This window comes from Lontra canadensis, unplaced genomic scaffold (assembly GCF_010015895.1).
Source record: "Lontra canadensis isolate GAN:19392208 unplaced genomic scaffold, GSC_riverotter_1.0 scaffold88, whole genome shotgun sequence".
In the NCBI taxonomy this organism is placed as follows: domain Eukaryota; kingdom Metazoa; phylum Chordata; class Mammalia; order Carnivora; family Mustelidae; genus Lontra; species Lontra canadensis.
The window spans coordinates 8,081,642-8,107,098 of record NW_022631082.1 but is presented as its reverse complement, the minus strand read 5'-3'; the positions used below and the strand labels follow the sequence as shown (position 1 = coordinate 8,107,098).

General features: G+C 42.0%; 1 protein-coding gene across 1 annotated transcript in view; it reads left to right on the top strand.

The window, feature by feature from the left end:
• The first annotated feature begins 4,122 nt into the window (after positions 1-4,122).
• LOC116854210 (adhesion G protein-coupled receptor E2-like) overlaps positions 4,123-25,457 on the top strand; it is a 39,869-nt gene continuing 18,534 nt past the window's right edge. Inside the window, exons 1-10 of the mRNA XM_032835930.1 lie at positions 4,123-4,281; positions 6,229-6,282; positions 12,676-12,822; positions 14,799-14,849; positions 15,137-15,271; positions 18,782-18,937; positions 19,492-19,656; positions 20,176-20,222; positions 20,357-20,434; positions 20,857-21,034. Coding sequence (XP_032691821.1) covers positions 4,146-4,281; positions 6,229-6,282; positions 12,676-12,822; positions 14,799-14,849; positions 15,137-15,271; positions 18,782-18,937; positions 19,492-19,656; positions 20,176-20,222; positions 20,357-20,434; positions 20,857-21,034 — 1,147 coding nt within the window. The 5' untranslated portion in view covers positions 4,123-4,145. The remainder of the gene's footprint in view (positions 4,282-6,228; positions 6,283-12,675; positions 12,823-14,798; positions 14,850-15,136; positions 15,272-18,781; positions 18,938-19,491; positions 19,657-20,175; positions 20,223-20,356; positions 20,435-20,856; positions 21,035-25,457) is intronic.

The window sequence follows — 25,457 nt, the reverse complement described above, 5'->3', positions numbered from 1 at the left end:
ACAAGATCCTAGCAAACAGGATCCAACAGCACATTCAAAAGATTATCCACCATGACCAGGTGGGATTCATTCCTGGGCTACACAAGGATGGTTCAACATTTGCAAATCAATCAATGTGATAGAACAAATTAATAAGAAAAGAGAGAAGAACCACATGGTCCTCTCAATTGATGCAGAAAAGCATTTGACAAAATCCAGCATCTGTTCCTGATTAAAACACTTCAAAGTATAGAGATAGAGGGAACATTCCTGAAAGTCATCAAATCTATCTATGAAAAACCCACAGCAAATATCATCCTCAATGGGAAAAAGCTTGCAGCCTTCCCGTTGAGATCAGGAACACAACAAGGATGCCCACTCTCACCACTCTTGTTCAACATAGTATTAGAAGTCCTGGCAACAGCAATCAGACAACAAAGAGAAATAAAAGGTATCCAAATTAGCAATGAAGAAGTCAAACTCTCTCTCTTCACAGATGATGTGATTCTTTATATAGAAAACCCAAAACACTCTACCCCCAAACTACTAGAACTCATAAAGCAATTCAGTAACGTGGCATGATACAAAGTCAACGTACAGAAATCAGTGGCTTTCTTATACACTAACAATGAAAATACAGAAAGGGAAATTAGAGAATCGATTCCCTTTACTATAGCACCAAGAACTGTAAGATACCTGGGAATAAACCTAACCAAAGAGGTAAAGGATCTGTACTCGAGGAACTACAGAACACTCATGAAAGAAATTGAAGAAGACACAAAAAGATGGAAGACCATTCCATGCTCCAGGATCGGAAGAATAAACATTGTTAAAATGTCTCTACTGCCTTGAGCAATCTATACTTTTAATGCCATTCTGATCAAAACTCCACCAGTATTTTTCAAAGAGCTGAAGCAAATAATTCAAAAATTTGTATGGAATCAGAAGAGACCCCGAATAACTAAGGAAATATTGAAAAAGAAAAATAAAACTGGGGGCATCACGTTACATGATTTTAACCTTTACTACAAAGCTGTGATCACCAAGACAGTGTGGTACTGGCATAAAAACAGACACATAGGCCAGTGGAACAGAGTAGAGAGCCCAGATATGGACCCTCAACTCTATGGACAATAATCTTCAACAAAACAGGAAAAAATATACAGTGGAAAAAAGACAGTCTCTTCAATAAATGGTGCTGGGAAAACTGGACAGCTATATGCAGAAGAATGAAACTTGACCATTCTCTTACACCGTACACAAAGATAAACTCAAAATGGATAAAAGACCTCAACATGAGACAGGAATCCATCAGAATCCTAGAGGAGAACATAGGCAGTAACCTCTTTGATATCAGCCACAGCAACTTCTTTCAAAATATGTCTCCAAAGACAAAGGAAACAAAAGCGAAAATGAAATTTTGGGACTTCATCAAGATCAAAAGCTTCTGCACAGCAAAGGAAACAGTCAACAAAACAAAGAGGCAACCCACAGAATGGGAGAAGATATTTGCAAATGACAGTACAGACAAAAGGTTGATATCCAGGATCTATAAAGAACTACTCAAATTCAACACACAAAAAAATAGATAATCATATTTAAAAAATGGGCAGAGGATATGAACAGACATACAAATGGCTATCAGAAACATGAAAAAAGGGGAGAGGATATGAGCAGACATACAAATGTCTATCAGACACATGAAAAAATGTTCATCATCACTAGCCATCAGGGAGATTCAAATTAAAACCACATTGAGATACCACCTGACACCACTTAGAATAGCCAAAATTAGCAAGACAGGAAAGAACATGTTTTGGAGAGGATAGATAAAAGGGAACCCTCTTACACTGTTGGTGGGAATGCAAGTTGGTGCAGCCACTTTAGAGAACTGTGTGGAGATTCCTCAGGAAATTTAAAATAGAGCTTCCCTATGACCCTGCAATTGCACTACTGGGTATTTACCCCAAAGATACAGATTGGGTGAAAAGAAGGGGCATCTGTACCCCAATGCTCATAAGCAGCAATGGCCACGGTCGCCAAACTGGAAAAAACCAAGATGCCCTTCAACAGATGAATGGATAAGGAAGATGTGGTCCATATACACTATGGAATATTATGCCTCCATCAGAAAGGATGAATACCCAACTTTTGTAGCAACATGGACGGGACTGGAAGAGATTATGCTGAGTGAAATAATTTAAGCAGAGAGAGTCTATTATCATATGGTTTCACTTATTTGTGGAGCATAACAAATAGCATGGAGGACAAGGGGAGATGGAGAGGAGAAGGGCGTTGAGGGAAGTTGGAAGGGGAGGTGAGCCATGAGAGAATATGGACTCTGAAAAACAATCTGAGGGTTTTGGAGTGGCGGGAGGTTGGAGGTTGGGGTAACCAGGTGGTGGGTATTGGAGAGGGCACAGTTTGCATGGAGCACTGGGTGTGGTGCAAAAACAATGAATACTGTTACGCTGAAAAGAAATAAAAAATTTTAAAAAAACAAAAAGCAATCAATCTTGGAACACTGAAAAAATAAAATTAAATTTAAAAAAAAATCATGGATGCCAGTGGAATGTAGCACATTTTCATGGCATGAATGAATGGGTAAAGAAAATGTGTTGTCCATATGTATACAATGGAATATTATATATACATATATGAATATTATTCATCCAGGTACAAAATAAATAAGTCATGGGGATGTAAAGTACAGCGTGGTAACTACAATTAATAATATCATATTGCATATTTGAAACTTGTTAACAGAAAAGATCTTAAAAGTTCTCATCACTTAAGGAGGGCACATATTGCATGGAGCACTGGGTGTGGTGCATAAACAATCAATCTTGTAACACTGAAAAAATAAAATAAAATTTTTTAAAAAGTTCTCATCACACACGCTCACACACACACACACACACACATGAAATTTGTAACTATGTATGGTAATGGATGTCAAGTAGATATATTGTAGTGATTATTTCACAATATATACAAATATCAAATCATTACGTTGTATACCTAAAACTAATATAGTGCTATATGGCAATTGTACCTCAATAAAATTGTCTTTTAGGGGCACGTGGGGGGCTCAGTTTGTTAAGCATCCAACTCTGATTTCTGCTCAGGCCATGATCTTTGGTTTTGGAATCAGACCCCACGTTGCAGGGGGTTCTCTCCTGAGCAGCGAGTCTGCATGAGATTCTCTCCCTCCCTCCCCTCTGCCCTTCCCCCCACTCACATTCTCTCTCACTTGCTTTCTCTCTCTCTCTCTCTCTCTAAAATAAATAAGCACAGTGTGTTTTATGCAACTAATATATCATTGAACATTATATTAAAAACTAATGATGTACTAAAAGTTGGCTAATTGAATTTAAATAAAATTAATAAATTGTATAAATAAATTGATTTTTAAAAAATTATCTTTTCACAGATACTAAATAATGAATTCTGTTGACTCTGATCCAAAGTCTTCATGGGGTAGAAAGATGAGCAGAGTAATTCCTCATGTTGGGAAGTTCTTATAATACAGAAGATCACATCTTCTTATACCACAAAGATTTAAAAACCACCTTCAAGAACCAAGATGCCCTTCAACAGACGAATGGATAAGGAAGATGTGGTCCATATGCACTATGGAGTATTATGCCTCCATCAGAAAGGATGAATACCCAACTTTTGTAGCAACATGGACAGGACTGGAAGACATTATGCTGAGTGAAATAAGTCAAGCAGAGAGAGTCAATTATCATATGGTTTCACTTATTTGTGTAGCATAACAAATAACAAGGAGGACATATGGGGATGGAGAGGAGAAGGGAGATGAGGGAAATTGGAAGGGGAGATGAACCATGAGAGACTATGGACTCAAAAACAATCTGAGGGTTTTGAAGGGGCAGAGGGTGGGAGGGTGGGGGAGCCAGGTGGTGGGTATTGTGGAGGGCACATATGGCATGGAGCACTGAGTGTGGTGCATAAACAATGAATTCTGTTACACTGAAAAGAAATTAATAAAAAAAATTTATAGAAAAAAAAAACCTTCAAGGAGGCTTTCAGTACAAACACCACTAATGCTATGCAAATACTTAAAAAATAGAAGTGAAGTTTCTGAGAAGTTAATCACAAGACAGTCTCAGGAAACAAAGGATCCAGACTGGTGGTTTCCTATGGCAGTCCCTCTGGAGCCCAAGTCAAACTTGAAACAGGAGGTCTTTGTAATACACACAGACCAAGACAAGACGTCCTCTGTGCCTGGGCTCACAGTTGTCTGCATCATGAGAAACAAAAATCTACTGTTGCCAGGTAGGTAGAATTATAACAATAATGACAGATAACTAAAGCTGTCTGGTAACTCTCTATCCAGTTAGCGAATATTCTATGTTCTTGATAATCTGTTTTGTTTTCTCACTTTCTCTCTAAAGGACAAAGAGAAGAGATTTTATGAAGGATGTTGGCTCATTTATATCTAGTCTCAAAGGAGAAAAAGAGTAAAACTTACTCCTGGAGACAATCCAACAGAGATTTCTCATTTTATCAGCTATATTGGCCCAGTTTCTTCAGAGAAAGAGAACCAATATAATATGTGTCTGTATCTGTGTGTGTGTGTGTGTGTTTGTGTGTGTGAGAGAGAGAGAGAGAAAGGTGGTGAAGGAGAGAAAGAGAGATTCGTTTATTTTAAGGACTTGGTTCATGCAATTGTGGAGGTTGGGAAATTGATACTCTGTACGGCAGGCCAGCAGACTGACTTGATGTTACATCTCAAGTCTGAAGTCATTCTGAAAACAGAATTACCTCTTCCTCAGAGGAGTGCAGTCTTTTTTCTTCTGAGGTCCTCAACTGATTAGATGAGGTCCACTCACATTATGGAGGATAATCTGCTTTACTCTGAGTCTACTGATTTAATTATTAATCTCATTTAAAAAACATCTGCCCATCAGGTGTTTGACCAAATATCAGGGTCCAACCAAATTGATACATGAAATTAACCCCATACCACCTATACTATTTTTTTTCACAAGGGTACATAACAAAATCCTCTGAAAATTCTAATGAACTAAGAAAAACATCATCCTTTAGTCCATGGGCTTTGTGTGGGTCATGGAATGGTTGAAAGGGCAATAACGGTGCATAATAGAAAGGACAGCTTAATGCTGATTGGTCTTTATTTCCCTCAATGGTTAGGATAATACCTGTTACATAACAAGTTGTGTTCCTTATATATTGTCCTTGTTGGTTGTAATTTGTTCCCTTGTTTTTGTGAAAATAGTCATATTTCTTATCATCTGATGTGTGGAACATGATTATTTTTAATGCTGGGCACATTTTAGAAAATCCTATGATGGCACTGAGATATGGAAAGATTTTTCATAGAGTTCATTACCTCCCATGAATGGAATGAAACTCTAATAGGTGGGCAGGTGACTGCCTGTAGAGTAGTCCCCTCACACTTGTAGTGGTTTTGATACCATGAAGCCTGTCCAGTGACTCATCACTTAGGACCAGCCTAGGAGATAAAGGGAAAGGCTGTGCCCTCAATGCACTGTAGGATGGCCAGGAGCTCACTTGTTATGAACCGTAGAAGCCATGGGCACTGTACCTGGAGAGACCACTTAACCAGGAGATGGTGGCTCTACCTGCTGGCGCCTTAGTTCTTACCCCTCACTTATCATCAGCTTCCCCTCCTGTGTTTCCTGGGCTTCCTGCCTCGCCAATACTACTGTAAGCTGGACTCAAACTTGGGGCTGGCTGACTCCCAAACCCATGATCCTCTTGTGTGCCCCAAAATATGTGGGTTAAACAAGGAGTAATAATCCTCTAAGAGAAATACTCAAGGTAGATTTCTACCATTGTCAGAGAACAAAGGACCTGGCTATGGGCAGAACACACCAATCCGTGGACTTTGTGCTTCAAGATTTATCCCCTCCATCAGCAGAGTCCGTAATTTCTAAGTTGTGTCCCTGATATCAGCTGTCTGTGTATATTTTGTCCCCTTACCTGTAACACTGAGATTCCATGAGGATGGTGTCCATTAGTGACTGACTCCTTATGGAATCTAGGGAGAGGGAGGTAATAGGGCTGGTCCTCAATTTTGCATAAGGTGCAAGAGTCTTATGGATGCCGCTGGAAAGCTGTGAGCTGCATGGTGGAGAGCCACATCCCTAGGAGGCAATGACCATGCCACCAGGAGTTGAAATTGGAACTCCACTCTCCTCCCTTTGTTCTCTCACTGTTTTTTTTTTTCTGCTGTAGGACTTTTGATGCTGCTGCTGTTGACATTGGGAGCTTCAGCACAGTACAGTAGAGGTGAGTCTGCAGACTTAGTGACATAAGCTAAGGAGTGCATATGCTGGGTCTGGTTTCTACACTGACAAGGGGAAAAGGAGGCTTATTCTCCAAGTGAAGCTCCAAGATGGTCTTCTCGAGATAAGACAAACTATTTCTTCCTCTCCAAATGTCCAGTCTTTGGTCCATTCCTCTTTTGATGGCAGCCATCCCTTCCCTACCTTCCCCTGCTCTACTCATGGACTCTTAGCTGGCAGCTGACTTCATCCAATTCTGTGAAACTTCTGGCTGTGGTCTCCATCCTGACTGCTAGTTCCCCCACACCTGTGCTCCCTGGTGCCCTATGAACTCTGCATGGGCCAATGCCACCACCTGTCGCTGTTCCCTGGGATTCAGTTCTTCATCTGAGATCTTCACCAGCCTGTTGGAGAGCTTTGATGGTATAGGGGCATGGGGTGTTGGAGAGCCAGGGAAACAGATATGAGAGATGGTGGAGCATCCTAAGCCCTCAGCCTCACTGAGAGTAGCACCCAGCACTTCATCTAGGAAAAGAGAGAGGTGACAGGGCAGGGGGAGTATGAGGGAAGTGGAAGGTTTTCATGATCAGTAGGTAGAGTGTTGAGAGCTTACACAGCAGAGCTGAGCTACGTGGGTTCAAAGTCCAGCTCACTGCTGATTACATCTGACATGTAGGAAATTATTTCTCCTCACTCTGCCTCAGTTTGCTTGTCTGTAAATTGGGGACAATCATTGTACCTACCCCTCATGGATGGAGTAAGATTTAAAATTCACATGTATAAAGAACAGGTAAAGACTAGTTCAGAGCAGACTGTCAAACACAAGCTATCATCATGGTCACTGCTGTTATAGCTGTGATTATTCTCATAGCAGAAAGAAAGGGGAGAGAAGTGGAAGCAATAGGAGAGAAGAAATACTGATGGCCTGAAAGCTCAGGGCTTTCTCCTGGCATGAGCCCACCAGGAACTCCTATCCCCTCAGGATCCTGGCTTCCTAATTTAAATTTTCTCCAACAATGCACAAATTTCCCTTTTTCCCACACCCTCACCAAAAGTTGTTATTTCTTGTCTTTTTTATAACAGCCATTCTGACAAGTGGGAGGTAATATCTCATTGTGGTTTTGATTTACATTTTCCTGATGATTAGTGGTGTTGAGTACATTTTCATGTACCTCTTGGCTGTTTGGAGGTCATCTTTGGAAAAATATATATTCAGGTCTTCTACCCATCTTAAAATTGACTAATAATAATATTATTTGTGAGGTGGCTATTGAGTTGTATGAATTCTTTAGGTATTTTTGATGTTAATCCTTTATGTGATAATATAATTTGCAAATAGTTTCTCACAAATTGTCGATAGGCTTTTCATTTTGTTGATGCTTTCCCTTACTGTACAGAAGTTTTTAGTTTGATATGGTCTCACTGGTCTATTTTTGCTTTTGTTGTCTTTGTTTTTGGTGTCAAGTCCAAAAAATCACTGCCTACACCAATGTCAAAAAGACTACTCCCCATTTTCTTCTGTGAATTTCATGATTTCTGGGTAGCATCATTTCTTAAATTACCAAATTTAGGCTCAAAGAGATCAAGTGGTTTATCCAAAGTCTTACAACGAATAAAGTGATAGAAGCATGTCCAGATATAAAACTAAGGTGTTTTTAAGTATTGGTGAGGATGTGGAGAAAAAGGAAACCTTGTGCACTGTTAGTAGGAATGTAAATTGGTGCAGCCACTGTGGAAAACAGTATGGAGGTTCCTCAGAAAATTAAAAATGGAAACACCATATGATCCAGTGATTTCACTACTGGGTATTTACTCAAAGAAAGCAAGAACACTAATTCAAAAAGATAGATGCACCAACATTTATTGCAACATTATTTACAATGGCCAAGATGTGGAGGAAACTCAAGTGTTCATCCATAGATGAAATGGTAAATAAACCATTTCATCTATGGTATCCATCATCTATGTGGCATCCATTGGCGATGGAATATTACTCACCCATAAAAAAGAGATCTTGTCATCTGCGACAACATGAATGGGCCTACAAGGCATACCATCAAGTGCAATAAGTCAGTCTGAAAGAGACAAATACTGTATGATTCCACATATATGTTGAATATAAAATATAAAATAAAACCAGACTCTTAAATACAGAGAGAAACCTGGTGATTGCCAGGGGGAAGTGGCAGGGGGATGGGCAAAATAGATAAATGAGATTAAGAGTTACAAACTTCCAGCTATAAAATAAATAAGTCATAGAGATGAGGAGCACAGCATAGGGAATATAGTCAATAATACTATAATAATATTGTTTGGTGACAAGTGATGACTACATTTACCATGGTGAGCACCAAGAAATGTTTAGAACTGTTAAATCATTGTGTTGTACATCTGAAACTAATATAACACTCTATGTTAATTATACTTCAATGAAAATGTATCTTAAAAAAGAAAGAAAATATTTCTAAAGTCTTTTATATTTGAGTATATTGGACATGCAATGTTACATTAGTTTCAGATGTACAACATAATGATTAGACAAATTTATACATTATGCTATGTTCACTACAAGTATAGCTACAATCTGCCCCCATAAATCAACAGATTGCTATTATATTCCTTATGTTGTGTCTTTTCTTCCCATGATTTATTCATTCCATAATTGATAGCATGCATTTCCCACTCCCCTTCACCCAAACCCCGGCCCCACTCTCATTTGGGAACCATCAGTTTGCTTTCTGTATTTATAGGTCTGATTCTGCTTTTTGTTTGCGTCTTTGTTTTATTCGTTTGGGGGTTTTTTTAGATATCATTTATGAGTGATATCATATGGTATTTTTCTTTCTCAATCTTATTTCACTTAACATAATACTCTCTAGGTCCATTCATATTGTCTCAAATGGCATAATCTCATCCACTTTATGGCTCTGTAACATCCTATTGTGTATGTACCACATGTCCCTTATCCACTCATCTGTTGACAGGTACACAGGTTGCTACATATATTGGCTATTGTAATAATGCTGCAATAAACAACAACAACAAAAAAAATAAGCTAAAGAGCCCTATGCAAGAAAATAAGATAGTATTGTTTAGCACTATTTAAATCATTTATTTTGCCCCTGAAATATTTTTTTCCCTTATAAATAGCTCTGCAATTCTCTKAACTTTATYAGGGCTGATGGAAAAAATATGGACAAGATTTACTGCAAATGGAAATAGTATTCTAATGCTACATTTCAATTGTATTATTTATACAAAGAATTCAACATTAAAGACATACACATTTATACTCTAAAATAATAGCTTACACGAACTTGAACAATTCGGCTCAACAGAAAATGAGACTTGAGGACTCGATGGCTTTATTATAACCTAGGTTATTTTTTCTAAATCGTTACTAGAAAAAATTTGCAAACCTTGTCTTTTTCCTGATAGGGGAAAATCATTCAGTTCTTCTCTACTCAGTATGATGTTACCTGTAGGTTTTTTCTACTATGCTGAGAATTTAAGTATACTTTTTTAAAGTATACTTATACTTTTTAAGTATACTTACACTTTTTAAGTATACTTATTTTTAAGTATTTTTAAGTAAACTTATTTTTAAGTATTTTTTAACTATTTTTAAGGATACTTAAGTAAACTTTCAGGGTACCTGGGTGGCTCAGTCAGTTAAAAACCTGACTCTTGATTTCAGAGTTGTGATCTGAGGGTCCTAGGATAGAACCCCAAGGGAAAGGGAGATAAGCCGACTGCTCAGCAGGGAATCAGCTTGTCTCCCTCTCCCTCTGCCCCTCCCCCTGCTCTCTCGATCTCTCGCTCTCGCTCTCGCTCTCTCTCTCAAATAAACTTTCTTTTAAAAATATTTTCAAAATCCAAGAATTAAATTATACTACGTATCTGCTTAAGAAATGATACAAACTTAGAAGGGTATGCTTTTAAAAATCTTGTTATATCTGAATATCGTTTCAAAACATTTAAATAAAGGTAACAATTTTAACTTAAAAAGAAATAACTCAATCAGAGATACCTAATTATCATATGGTCTCACTCATATGTGGAACATAAAGAATAGTGCAGAAGATGATAGGGGAAGGGAGGGAAGACTGAATGGGAAGAAATCATTGAGGCAGACAAATCATATGAGACTCTTGACTCCAGGAAGCAAACTAAGGGTTGCAGAAAGGGAGGTGGGCGGGCAGATGGGGTAACTGGGTGATGGGAATTAAAGAGGGCGTGTGATATGATAAATAATAATAATAGTAATAAACAAATAAATACTAATAATGAACTGGTGAAATAACCTTAAATTTAAAACAACACAGTTGTTAAAATATATTGAGAAAGAAGGAAAGAAAGAAAGAAATTTCATTCTTATAAAGAAAATCAACTATTTTTCTCAAATCAGAAAAACAAAAAATTGGGTCATCTGAGTGGCTCAGTCAGTTGAACATCTGCCTTCAGCTCAGGTCTTGATCCCAGGATTCTGGGATCAAGCCCCGCATCAGGATCCTTGCTTAGTGAGAAGTCTGCTTCTCCTTCTCCTTCTGACTGCTTCTTCCCTTGTTTGTGCTCTCTCCCTCTCTTTCTCTCTCTGTCAAATAAACAAAATAAAAATCTTTAAGAAAACAAAAATTGATTTTCCTTTAAGGTGAAAATAAATACAATTTGAATAAATGAAGCTAAAACTAAAGTTTGCCTCAAAAAACATTTTACATGAATATTTTACATGAAATATTTTCAGGTACTCAAAATAGTCTTAGATGCATATCTATTGAAAAGAAAAGGAAAATTTTCTAATATTTTTGAGAAGAAAAGAAAAAATACCCTAAAAATACCAGTAGTCTGTGTAGTGGACTTATACGTGGTTTTCTTTGTTTTCATTTTTTTACATTTTCTTTGTCCTTCTAAGTATCCATCTGTCATTTAATATTTGGGGGAAAGTTAATTTACCATGGAATAAAAGGTGGTGTTGGGACTCCCGCCCAGCCCCTCTATGCCCGAGAGGTATCCCTAATGGATCCCCCTGCGTTTGTGCATGTGTGTCTCATGGAGACTCATGGCTGGGTGAGCATGGTGACGAGCCCTGCTGATGGTGCACCAGGATCCCAGCTCCTTCCTGGGAGCACGCCTGTCGGTTGAAGATTTCTCATATCATGTCTTCCCCTCATGCACACCTCATTCCCTCCTGTCCCCACTTGACTCCATGCCACCCAACGACCTTGAAGGCAGGTGTCCAGCTATTGCCACCATCTGAGAAGAAAGGAGGGCTGTCCCATTGCCCAGATGGGGGTGAACACGAATGCATCATGTGTGTGTGTGTCTTCCCACATCCTGTCATGTCTTGGTGCTGACACCCACAGCCTGGTCTGGGGCCTTAGAAGGGACATCCATAAGTTCAGGTAGGACACTCTGCTCTGGGGGACCCAGTTGCCTGCCCTGACTCTGCATGATTCCATGAGTTCTTTCAGGCTCTAAAGTTTTGTTGCCCTGTTTGGAAGGTACAGGAACGAACATTCTGTCCCTGCATTTTGATGCATTCTTGACTTGCTAGTTCTCATTCAACTGTTATTTTTAGCCAGGGATGAGTCAGAGCCCCTGCTCTCTGGGTCCCTGAGATGCTCAGTGACCCTGGCTCATGAAACTCTTTCCTCTCATGTGTAGAGAAGAGGGAGAGGTAAGAGACCAGACCAACGCCCCCCTCCCCCAGTGACTCAGCTGTGAGAATCTGCATGCTGCTTCCTCATTTCATATGTGTGACGGGCTCTGATAAGAGAAACTTCCTCCAGGGCTGGAGATAGCAAGACTCCTCCAGAGACATCCTCAGGCTTCTTGAAAATTCCTGACATTGGGAGCCTGGGACAGTGGATGAGGAGGACTCTGGGGTGAACTTGGGCCACCGTTGAGTAATGGGAAGTGGAAACTGCCAATGGGTAGTGGCCAGACCATCTGGCTTTACCCTCAGGTAGGAAAGAGTGTTACTCTAGACAGATTCCAGGCATGACTCCCTTCACTGACTCAGCATTGAGAGTGGCCTTCAGTGCCACTGTCACACTAACTGGAGCCCACCCTCAGGTCCCCAATAGTGCAAGCAGAGACTCAGTGCCTCGGTCCACGCCACATCTGCAGAAGGGTATGCTGACCTCCTTCCAGCCCCTATGATGGCACAGCAGAATGTCTGAATCTAGGGGCCCTCATACCCAGCCAGAGAGCAGAGATGAGCAGAGCAGTGAGCAGGCTTTCTGGAGCAGCTGTCTCTAGCTCAGACCTGCCCCAGGAATGCCACCTGCAAGCTGAGTTCTCTCCAGTACCTATGGCTGAGTCAGGCTGGAGGCCAGGGTCTCTGCCTTGTGGGAACGGATTCCTTTGGGACATGATCCTTTGTCTTGTATTCTAGACATCGACATGTGTGAACTGTTGAGAAAGTCCTGTGCAGCCTATGCTGACTGCCAGAGGATGGACGACGAGTACTGCATCTGTGACCTAAAACAGAAGTTCTTTTCTGAGACAGCATTCAGGAATGAGAGTGAGAACATGTGTCAAAGTAAGAAAGACTTTGCACCTTCTATCTCCCCATCCATGAGGTTTGGGGTCACTAAGCTCACCTTTCCAAGCATCAGAGAGCTGATCTGGGCACCTATCTGAGTTCTATCCCTCTCCAAACCCCAAGGCTCTGATACCTCCACAAAGTGCCACTCACACAATTTTGGAACCTCTTCCCTTCCCACATGGCACTTTATTTTCAGAAAACAAAGGGGTGGCATTCAGGAAACTTCACAAGCTCACAGCACATTATGTTTCAGTGTAATATCCGTCTTCTTCTGCTTCATCAGTGGTGGACAGGATGAGACCTTCCTTGCCCACCGCCCCCCGCCCCAGAATCCACACAGACTTGGTCACACCAGGATGGACCTGGGAACCCTGTCCAGAATTGTAGGAAGGGGGAAGATTCGAGGGTTAGCACAACTTTCCTGGCCAGCCCTTCCCCTAGCCAATAACTCCACCTGGAGAAGACGCTTCTTGACATGGTGAACTGGCTTCTTGGCCTTCCAGCTTTAATTCCCCCTGCAAGCTCTGCCCTGAACCTCCTTGACAATTTTAGTTTATAGGCCTATAGGCAACTCAGGTGACTGGGACCTGGAAGATGTTGTATGGGGATGGGCAGAGTGATATGGACCACCCTACACACACTCTGGGATTTAGGTGAATGGAAGAGACTTCCATCTGGACCAGATGGAAAGAGAGGGGACCACTGCAGAGTCCTAACTCTCTTCCAAGGAGGCCAACCCAGGCCTCGGTTAACCCAGAACACTCAGAGACAGAAGATGGAGGGTGAGCCCCATTTGGCAATGCCCACAGGTCTATATCACTGGTGGGAGTCCAAGGGCCAAGAAGACAGAAGCATCGGCCACCTCTCACCCATCAACACCTGCTTGGTTCTCCAGCCACCTTGCCCTCATCCACACTGGCCTTGATCAGTTGCATATTCTCACCACCATCTTTTAGTACAGAGATTCCATCATCTGGATCAGAAAAGGAAACTTCACTGCCCCAAAGCTGCCTGACTGAATGTCAGCCACACTCTCTACCACAGCCCTGGTGGCCACTGTCCAGGTGACGCTGCCTGTCCAGCTTCACCTTCATTCTCTTGACTCTTGCCCTCAAGCCCCTTAAAGGGCCTGGCTCAGGTGTGGGTTTTGCCCATCTCCGTGGAGCTGGAGTCTCAGAGTTAACGTGGATGGGAGCATGCTGTCTGCCAGGACAGCTGGGATTCCAAGAATTACGCAGGCAGTGAGAATCTAACCAGGAAATGTCAGGACAAAGGCCAATGCTGGAAGCCATGACAGTTCCTGGTTGGGTACATAGCATTTCCCCTGCACTTGGTTCCCAGGAAGGCCCACTCTGGACTTGTTCAAATCCTCAGGTTGGGTAGCTGTGATGTCCCCACCCCTTTAGGAGTCACCCAGGAAATCTGAGGGCACCAGGCCTGACAGACTGAGAGGACTTGGACCAGTTCCATCCACATCTGGACAACAGAACATCTAGCCACACTCTTATCTCATAAGATAATCCATGTGAAATAGAAAAGGCCACATTCGCCAAGGAAGAGAAAGCAGGCCTTCTCCAAGCAGATTTCTGCTATTGCCAGAGAACAAAGAACCTATATAAGGGCAAGACACATGGATTGGAAGAGTTTCTCCTTCAAGATTTTCTCCCCTCCTTTGGAAGAGGTTTCAATTTCTATGTTGTGTCACTGACATCAGCTGTCCATGTATACTCTGTCCCCTTAACTTGTAGCACCTGGGGTTCCATGAAGGTTTTCCTTGTGGTTATTCTTGACTGACTTCTTGGGGAATCCAGGGAGATGGAGGGGATGCAGACTGAGTTTTGGCACTGTGTGCAGTAGAGGAGCCTCATGGATCCTGCTGGAAAGTCATGGGCTGCAGAAGGCAATGACCAGGCAGTCATGGGTTGAAACTGGGGTTGACTCTCCCTGTGTCATCTGCTTTTCTGTCCCAGGGATCTTGGTGATGCTGCTGTTGACACTGAGGCCTGCACAGAAGCAGAATGGTGAGGCTGCCCAGCCTATCCCACTGGAGGCATAAGCTGGGGAGTGAATTCTGGTGTCTGGGTTTTCTCACCAACAAGAGGTAGGGAAGGGAGCTTATTCACAAGTAAGGCTCACGGATGCTTTCTGGGTATACAAGAAGCTGATTCCACCTCCCTGGTTTTCTGAGCTTTTCCAGTAATAGCAATCCCTTCCCTACCCACCCCCCTTGCTCTATCCCTGGACCCTCAGCTAGTATCCGGCTCCCTTCATTTCTTGAACCCTCTGACTGTGGTCTTCATCTCCTCAGTCTCTGCCCCCACAGACTGTGCCCAGTGGTGCCCTCCAAAATCCACGTGTGTCAATGCCACTGCCTGTCGCTGCTCCCCAGGATTCATTTCGTCATCTGGGGTGATCTTCACCAGCCTGTCGGAGAGTTGTGATGGTACAGGGACTTGGGGTGGTGGAGGGGCAAGTTGCCCAGGGGTTGAGAGATGGTGGGGCATTCCCAAGCCCTCAGCCTCACTGAGAACAGCACCCAGCACTTCATCAAGGAAAAGAGAGAGGTGACAGGGCAGGGGGAGTACAAGGGAAGTGGACAATCTGGTTTTCATGATCAGTAGGTAGAGTGTTGAGAGCTTACACAGCAGAGCTGAGCTACATGGGTTCAAAGCCCAGCTCACTGCTGATTACATCTGACATGTAGGAAATTATTCCTCCTCTCTCTGCCTCAGTTTGCTTGTCTGTAAATTGGGGACAATCATTGTACCTACCCTCCATGGATGGAGTAAGATTTAAAATTCATATGTGTGAAGAACTGGTAAAGACTAGTACAGAGCAGACTGTCAGACACAAGCTACTATCATGGTCACTGCTGTTATCACTGTGATTATACTCATAGCACAGGGAAAGGGAAGAGTAATGGAAGCAGCAGGAGGAAGCAGCCTGGAAGCTCAGGGTCTCCTAGCATAAGCTCACTGGGAACTCCTGCCCCTTCATGGTCATGGTTTCCCACCTCACTCCTCACAGAAGCCCCATGAGGCAAGCAGAACTAACATGGCTTGTTTTTTGGGTGGTTTTTTTTGTGTTTTGTTTTTGTTTTATTATGTTACATTAGTCACCATACAGTATATCATTAGTTTTTGATGTAGTGTTCCATGAGCTAGCACGGTTTTTATTTCCCACCTACATTCCTCTGTTCTGAGTTCTGTTTTGTTAGTTTCTTTTTAGATTCCACATATAAGTGAAATCATATGGCATTTGTCCTTCTCTCTCTGGCATATCTCACTCAGCATAATGCCCTCAAGATCCATCTGTGTTGTTGCAAATGACTTTTATGGCTGAATGATAGTCCCCTGTGTACCTACACCACTTTCCATCATCCACTCATGCGTTGATAGAAACATTTTGTTTCCCTACCTTGCCTGTCATAAATGCTGCAATGAACTTGCCTGTTATAAATGCTGTGATGCAGATATCTTTCCAAGTTAGTGTTTTTGTTTCCTTCAAATAAATACCCAGGAGTGTAATTGTTGCATCATACAGTAGTTCTGTTTTTTTGTTTTGTTTTGTTTTGGTTTTTTTAGTAGTTCTGTTTTTAATTTTTTTGAGGAACCTCCAGACTTTTTCCCACAGTGGTTGCACTAATTTGCATTCCCTCCAATAGGGAACAAGGTTCTCTTTTGCCCACATCCTCACCAATACTTGCAATTCCTTATCTTTTTTTATAATTGCCATTCCAACAGGTGTGAGATGATACCACCTTATGGTTTGGATTCACATTTCCATGACGATGAGTGATGTTGGGTACTTTTTCATATACCTGTTGGCCATTTGTATGTCTTCTGTGGAAAATGTCTATTCAGATCTCTACCCATTTTTTAAATTGGATTGTTTAGGTTTTTTCTATTGTGTTGAGTGAGTCCTTTATATATTTTTTGGATGTTAATCACTTTTCAGATATATGATTTGTGAATATTTTCTCCTAAATTATAGATTGCCTTTTCATTTTATTGATAGTTTCCTTTGCTTTACAAAAGCTTTCTGGTTTGGCATATTCCCCCTTCTTTATCTTTGTTTTCTGTAGTCAAATCCAAACAATCTGTGTTGAGACTGATTTCAAAGACTTTTTTTTTCTATGGATTTTATGGATTCATTTTTTAAATGATCATAATTGGGATCAAAGAGATTGATTTATCCAAATCAAAATTATAAGATTGTAGAACCTAGATCAACGTCTAAAACAGAAGAGTTTTTATTCTTCAACAATGCAAGATTTTAAAAAGAAATTTACATGACTTAAGTATGGTTAACATGGTATATGATATGTTATGGGCATTTTACCACAAAAAGAAAATTAGTGGAGAAAAGGGGAAATAAACAATTTTCACACCATGAAATATTCTACATCTACTAAATCATCTTAGATGCACATTTATTGATAATAAAGGACAATGTTCCTAGTATGTTTGAAAAGCTTAGGAAAAAAGTATCCTAAATCTTCCAGTAGTCCATATATGGTGGACTTGCAGGTGGATTTTCTTTGTTCTCATTTTTCATATTTTCTTTTTCATATTTTCTCATTTTTAATATTTTCTATGATCCGTGTGTCATTTAGTACTTGGGGAAAAGATGCTATCAGACTTTTAAAAAGAGATGTTGTGACTATTAGCCAGCTTTGGTGCATTTGCATGTGTGTTTTATGGAGACTGCTGACTGAGTGAGTATGACAAGGAGATCCTACCACTAATGTAACTTCTAAGCTCCTTTCTGGAAGCATGTCTGTCTGGTTGAGGAGTTTCCTGTCCTCATGCCTTCCACACCTTGCGCCTCCTTCTCAATCAACCCCCACTCAACTCCGCCCCAACCCACAACACTGGAGATAGTTCTCTTGCCATTGTCTCCATCTGAGAAGAGAGGAGGGCAGTCCCATTGCACAGGTGGGGGTGAACATGAATGCATCAGGTGTGTGTCTTCCAACATCCTGTCGTGTCCTGGTGCTGACACCCACAGCCTAGTCTGGGGTCTTAGAAGGAATGTCCACAGGTGCAGAGAAGAAACTTTGAATGTTTTGGAATGTACAGGACCAAATATTCTGTGCCTCCATTTTGATGTCCATGGTTCTTATAAAACTGTTGCTATTTTTAGCTGACAGTGTCCAGCCCTAGCTCCCTGAGCTACTCAAAGAGAACCTGCCTAACAGACATCTTTTCAGTCATGTTTAAAAAATAGGGAGAGATAAGATGCCAGAAGACATCACCAATGACTCCGCTTTGAGGAAGTTTGTGCAGCTTCATTTCACACTCCCAATGTCTCTGACAAGAGGGGACCTCCTTCAGAAGCAGAGATAGTATAACTTCCACAGAAATATCCTGGGGATAATAAAAGTACCTGACATTGGGAGCCTGAGGCAGTGGGTGATGAGGACTCTGGGGGTATCTTGGGCCACCGTGAGTAATGGGAGGTGGAAGCTGCCAACGAGCAGTGGCCAGACCACTTGGCTTTACCCTCACGTAGGAAAGAGTGTTACTCTGCACAGACTCCAGCCATGACTCCCTTCACTGACTCAGCATCGAGAGTGGCCTTCAGTGCCACTGTCACACTAACTGGAGCCCACCCCCAGATCCCCAATAGTGCAAGCAGAGATTCAGTGCCTCAGTCCACCCCACAACACCTGCAGAAGGGTATGCTGACCTCCTTCCAGCATGGAAGATGATGATGGCACAGCAGAGTATCTGAATCTAGGTGCCCTCAGGCCCAGCCAGAGAGCAAAGATGAGTGGAGCAGTGAGCAGGCATTTGGAGCAGCTGTCTCCAGCTCAGACCTGCCCCAGGAATGCCACCTGCAAGCTGAGTTCTCTCCAGTACCTATGGCTGAGTCAGGCTGGAGGCCAGGGTCTCTGCCCTATGGGAACTCACATCTTTGGGAGGTGACCCTTTGCCCTATTGTTTTCCAGACATCAACGAGTGTGGTCCCTCCTCGACAGTGTCCTGTGGGAAATTTGCAGACTGCCAGAACACAGAGGGGAGCTACTACTGCACATGCATTCCAGGTTACAAGCTTATTTCTGGGGCAAGAACATTCAGGAATGAGAGTGAGAACACATGCCAAGGTAAGAATTCACTTGTGTCTTCCATCTCCTCCTCCATGAGGTTTGGAGTCACTCAGCGCTCTTTCTCCAGGCATCAGAGAACCATCTTCAGCACCTACCCAGACATCAGTACCTCATTGAACCCAAAGGCTCAGAAACCTCTGTAGAGGGTCACTTATGGAAGTTCAAAGAATCCCCCTTGCTCTTTGGCATTTTACTTTTGTGACATTTAAAAAAAAAAAAGATGGCACTCAATATATTTCAGTAGCTCACAGCACACTTTCTAGTGGAAAATCCCTCCACTTCACCATCATCAGTGACTGCGAGGATGAGACCTTTCCCACCAGAGCCCACTTGGGTTTGGCCATGCCAGGAAAACTCTCAGATCTTTTGGGCCATGTTGGACCCAGGGACCCCATCCAGAAACACTACAAGGGGAAGATGGGAGGGCCTGTTTCCTGGGTCTGTGCTCTCCCTGGCCAACAATTTCAGAATCCTGAACTCCCTTCTCAGATGCTTGGCCTCTGTCTGTCTCCCTGCACAAGGCTTACCCCGACTCTCCCAAATAATTTCAGTTCCTGATCCTGAGAGAAGACCAGATGACCAGGATCCAGAAGGATGTTGTGTGGAGTCTAAGCAGAATAACATGGAGGCACCCCCATACAAACGTGGAGAATTGGGTGATGAGAAGGGGCTCCCATCTAGACCAGATAGCAGTGGGAGATATCGGGGACAAGCAGGTGAGCAGCTGCCCTGAGGAAATTAAAACAAAAGCTGTCACTGGGAGCCAGACAGCATCCTGGTTGGGAAATGTGGTATATTCCCTGAATGTGGTTCCCGAGAAGACCCACTCTGGTCTTTGTCCAAATGCTCAGGCTGGGACACATATTGCCATGTTGTCCCCACCCTGGCTAAAAGCTGCCCAGGGAAGCTGAGAGAACTGGAGCTGAAGACAGGGAGAATTCAGGCCAATTCCATCCATATCTGGGCAGCTGAGCATCTGGGCACCACATTCACCCATAGCACACCTCGGTGTGAATAAGAAAAGGCACCCAGTAACCAGGGAGGAGTCAGTGAGGTCTTCCTGATGCTTCTATACCCAAACTAGGGTCCCTGAATAACCAAATGACCACCTTGGAAAGTCCTTGGCCTGACCTGACCCCAGGCCCCTTCCCCTAACACACACACACACACACACACACACACACACACACACACACATGCTTTCACACCTAATGAGCTGCTATTGTCCCCTGCAGGCATCTTTTTCCCCACCTGGACCCCACCCCGTGGAATCAAGAGCCGGGTGAGTGGCCCCAGCAGGGACTAGGAGACAGGAAATCCTTCCTCAAAGTCCCCCACCCCTCCTGGTTGCCATTTTCCCCAAGATTCCACACCCACATTGAGGATCTCTGACTTCCTCATCTTCCCTCTCCCCAGAGACTCTCCCGCTTCTTTAAAAGATTCGAAGATCTGGGCAGAAATTTCATACCAGCCTTTGTCCAGGACACCATCCAGGTAAGGTCAGAATCCAGGGGAGACAAGTTGGAGGCATCTCATAAAGGCCCAGGAGAATCTTGGTGTGGAAAGAGTCACCCCCAACACAACGGTGGCCTCCCTGAGGCACTGCTTCTCCCGAGGTGGGTGGGAAGAGCAGACATCCAGGTATTTGTACTCACCATTAGACACCCACCTGCACCGACTAACAACCTTTCATCTTACTTTTCTGGAAATTGGATTTATGTCATCCTTGGCATTCAAGAACAGGATTGACCGTGAGTGGCTGGATTCCAGGGGCAATCCCAGGAAATCCCAAACAGTGTCACCTTTTCCCCCAAACAGATAGTCTCTAGGACCTTTACTTTGAGGCTAAGTGGACAGCCTCTTCATGCAGTCTGTCTGGCCCATGATGCACTACTTCGGTGTCTGCTCTCCCCCAGGATGTTGTACAGGGGGTGGATGAGCTGCTGCAGACCCCTGAGGACCTGGAGGCCCTGCCCCGCTCAAAGCAACACTGTGTGGCCACGAACCTGCTTGCTGGCCTGGAGAACGTGCTGAGAAACCTAAGTCAGGCCCTGCCCAATGGGACATTGACCTTCAATGCATCTGCAGGCACAGGTAAGTACTGGGGTCTGCCCCAGGCTCTGCTCTGCCTGTTCTCCCACATTTGTTCCCCAGCCTCAGTGGAGTGTGTGACCATGCTTGTATCTCAGTATTATACTCATAAACAAATTAAAATAAGTGATTAAAAAGAAATAAATAAATTATGCTAAGTAAAATAAGTCAGAGAAGGACAAATTCCGGGTGATCTCACTTATATGTGGAATCTTAAAAAAATAAATAAATGAAACACAAACACGAGCTCATAAGTACAGATGGGTGGTTGCCATAGATGGGGGTTAGTGGGGTGCTTGTGAGGTGTGTGGGGGTAGGTCAGTAGGCCAAATGGGTGAAGGGGGTCAAAAGATATAAAATAAATAAGTGATGGTATGTAAGGTACCATGTGACTATAGTAAATAATACTATGTTACGTATTTCAAAGTTGCTACAAGAGTAAATCTTGACCAAAACGTTGAAAATAGAGCTACCCTATGGCACAGCAATCACACTACTGGGTATTTACCCTAAAGATACAAATGTAGTGATCCGAATGGGCACATGCACCCAAACGTTTATAGCACCAATGTCCACAATAGCCAAACTATGGAAAGAGACTAGATGTCAATCAACAGATGAATGGATAAAGAAGATATGGTATATATATATATGATGGAATACTATGCAGCCATCAAAAGAAATGAAATCTTGCCATTTGAAATGACATGAAAGGAACTAGAGGGTGTTATGCTGAGTGAAATAAGTCAATCAGATAGGGACAATTATCATATAATCTCTGTGATATGAGTAATTTGAGAGGCAGAGTGGGGGTGGTGGGGGTTAGGGAAGGAAAAATTTCAACAAGATGGGATTAGGAAGGAGGCAAACCATAAGAGACTCTTAATCTCACAAAACAAACAGCGTTGCTGGGGGTGGGGGCGTAGAGATAGGGTGGCTTGGTCATGCACATTAGGGAGGGTATGTGCTATGGTGAGTGCTGTGAAATGTGTTAGCCTGATGAATCACAGACCTGTACCCCTGGAGCAAATAATATATCATATGTTGATAAAAAATTTAAATCTAGGAAGTTCTCATCTCAGGAAAAATAATTTATAACTATTTGTGGTGCCAGAAATTAACAAGGCTTCCTGTGGTGATCATTTTCCAATATAAATAAATAACAAATCATTATGTTGTAAAGATAAAACTAATGTCAATTGTATCTCAACAAAACAAGAAATGAAAATCTATGCTCAAATAATCAACAAAGCAGGAAAAAATATCCAGTGGGGAAAAGACAGTCTCTTCAATAAATGGTGCTGGAAAAATTGGATACCTATGTATAGAAGAATGAAACTGGACCATTCTCTTACACCATTACAAAGTTAAACTCAAAATGAATGAAAGGCCTCAACATGAGGCAGGAATCTATCAAAATTCCAGAGAATAACATAGGCAGTAATCTCTTTGACATTGGCCACAGCAACTTCTTTCATGACATGTCTCTAAAGACAAAAGAAACAAAAGCAAAAATGAACTTTTGGGACTTCATCAAGATGAAAATCTTCTCCACAGCAAAGAAAACAGTCAACAAAACAAAGAGGCAACCCACAGAATGGGAGGAGATATTCACAAATGACACTACAAACAAAGGTTTGATATTCAAGATCTATAAAGAAATCCTACAACTCAACACACACAAAACAGATAATCACATCAAAAAATAGAAGACATGAACAGACACTTCTCCAAAGAAGACATACAAATGGATATCAACCTTTTGTCTGTACTGTCCTTTGCAAATATCTTCTCCCATTCCGTGGGTTGCCTCTTTGTTTTCTTGACTGTTTCCTTTTCTGTGCAGAAGCTTTTGATATTGATGAAGTCCCAAAAGTTCATTTTTGCTTTTGTTTCCTTTGCCTTTGGAGACATATCTTGAAAGAAGTTGCTGTGGCTGATATTGAAGAAGTTACTGCATACGTTCTCCTCTAGGATTCTGATGGATTCCTGTCTCACGTTGAGGTCTTTTATCCATTTCGAGTTTATCTTTGTGTACGGTGTAAGAGAATGGTCGAGTTTCATTCTTCTGCATATAGCTGTCCAGTTTTTCCAGCACCATTTATTAAAGGGGCTGTCTTTTTTCCACTGTATATTTTTCCCTGTTTTGTCGAAGATTATTTGACCATAGAGTTGAGGGTCCATATCTGGGCTCTCTACTCTGTTCCACTGGTCTATGTGTCTGTTTTTATGCCAGTACCATGCTGTCTTGGTGATCACAGCTTTGTAGTAAAGCTTGAAATCAGGTAACGTGATGCCCCCAGTTTTACATTTGTTTTTCACATTTCCTTAGCGATTCGGGGTCTCTTCCAATTCCATACAAATTTTAGGATTGTTTGCTCCTGCTCTTTGAAAAATACCGGTGGAATTTTGATCGATATGGCATTAAAAGTATAGATTGCTCTAGGCAGTATAGACATTTTAACAATGTTTATTCTTCTGATCCAAGAACATGGAATGGTCTTCCATCTTTTTGTGTCTTCTTCAATTTCTTTCATGAGTGTTCTGTAGTTCCTCGAGTACAGATCCTTTACCTCTTTGGTTAGGTTTATTCCCAGGTATCTTATGGTTCTCGGTGCTATAGTAAATGGAATCGATTCTCTAATTTCCCTTTCTGTATTTTCATTGTTAGTGTATAAGAAAGCAACTGATTTCTGTACATTGACTTTGTATTCTGCCACGTTACTGAATTGCTGTATGAGTTCTAGTAGTCAACCACAGCAACTTCTTTCAAGATATGTCTCCAAAGGCAAAGGAAACAAAAGCAAAAATGAATTTTTGGGACTTCATCAAGATCAAAAGCTTCTGCACAGCAAAGGAAACAGTCAACAAATCAAAGAGGCAACCCACGGAATGGGAGAAGCCATTTGCAAATGACAGTACAGACAAAAGGTTGATATCCAGGATCTATAAAGAACTCCTCAAACTCAACACACACAAAACAGACAATCATATCAAAAAATTGGCAGAAGATAAGAACAGACACTTCTCCAATGAAGACATACAAATGGCTATCAGACACATGAAAAAATGTTCATCATCACTAGCCATCAGGGAGATTCAAATTAAAACCACATTGAGATACCACCTTACACCAGTTAGAATGGCCAAAATTTAGCAAGACAGGAAACAACATATGTTGGAGAGGATGTGGAGAAAGGGGAACCCTCTTCCACTGTCGGTGGGAATGCAAGTTGGTGCAGCCTCTTTGGAGAACAGTGTGGAGATTCCTCAAGAAATTAAAAATAGAGCTTCCCTATGACCCTGCCATTGCACTACTGGGTATTTACCCCAAAGATACAGATGGAGTGAAAAGAAGGTCCATCTGTACCCCAATGTTTATAGCAGCAATGGCCACGGTTGCCAAACTGTACAAAGAATCAAGATGCTCTTCAACAGATGAATGGATAAGGAAGATGTGGTCCATATACACTATGGAGTATTATGCCTCCATCAGAAAGGATGAATACCCAACTTTTGTAGCAACATGGACGGTACTGGGAGAGATTATGCTGAGTGAAATAAGTCAAGCTGAGAGAGTCAATTATCATATGGTTTCACTTATTTGTGGAGCATAACAAATAACATGGAGGAGATGGGGTGATGGAGAGGAGAAGGGAGTTGGGGGAAATTGGAAGGGGAGGTGAACAATGAGAGACTATGGACTCTGAAAAACAACCTGAGGGTTTTGAAGGGGTGGGGGATGAGAGGTTGGGGGAGCCAGGTGGTGGGTATTAAGGAGGGCACGTATTGCATGGAGCACTGTGTGTGTTGCAAAAACAATGAATAATGTTACGCTGAAAAGAAATTTAAAAAAAAATAAGAAGACATACAAATGGCCAATGACACATGAAAAAATTTTCATCATCATTAGCCATCAGGGATATTCAAATCAAAACCTGATTGGGATACCACCTTACCCCAGTTAGAATGGCCAAAATTATCAGGACAGGAAACAACAAGTGTTAGACAGAAGGTGGAGAAGGGGGAACCCTCTTACACTATTGGTGGGAATGCAAGTTGGTGTGCCACTTTGGAAAACAGTGTGGAGATTCCTAAGAAATTAAAAAATTGAGCTACCCTATGACCCTGCAATTGCACTACTGGGTATTTACCCCGAATACAGATGCATTGAAAAGAACATCTGTACCCCAATGTTCATAGCAGCAGTGGCCACAGTCGCCAAACTGTGGAAAGAACCAAGATGCCCTTTAACAGACAAATGGATAATTAAGATATGGTCCATATATACATTGGAATATTATGCCTCCATCAGAAAGGATGAATACCCAACTTTTGTATCAAACATCAGGACTGGAGATTACACTTAGTGTAATAAGTCAAGCAGAGAGAGTCAATTATCATATGGCTTCACTTAACTTGTGGA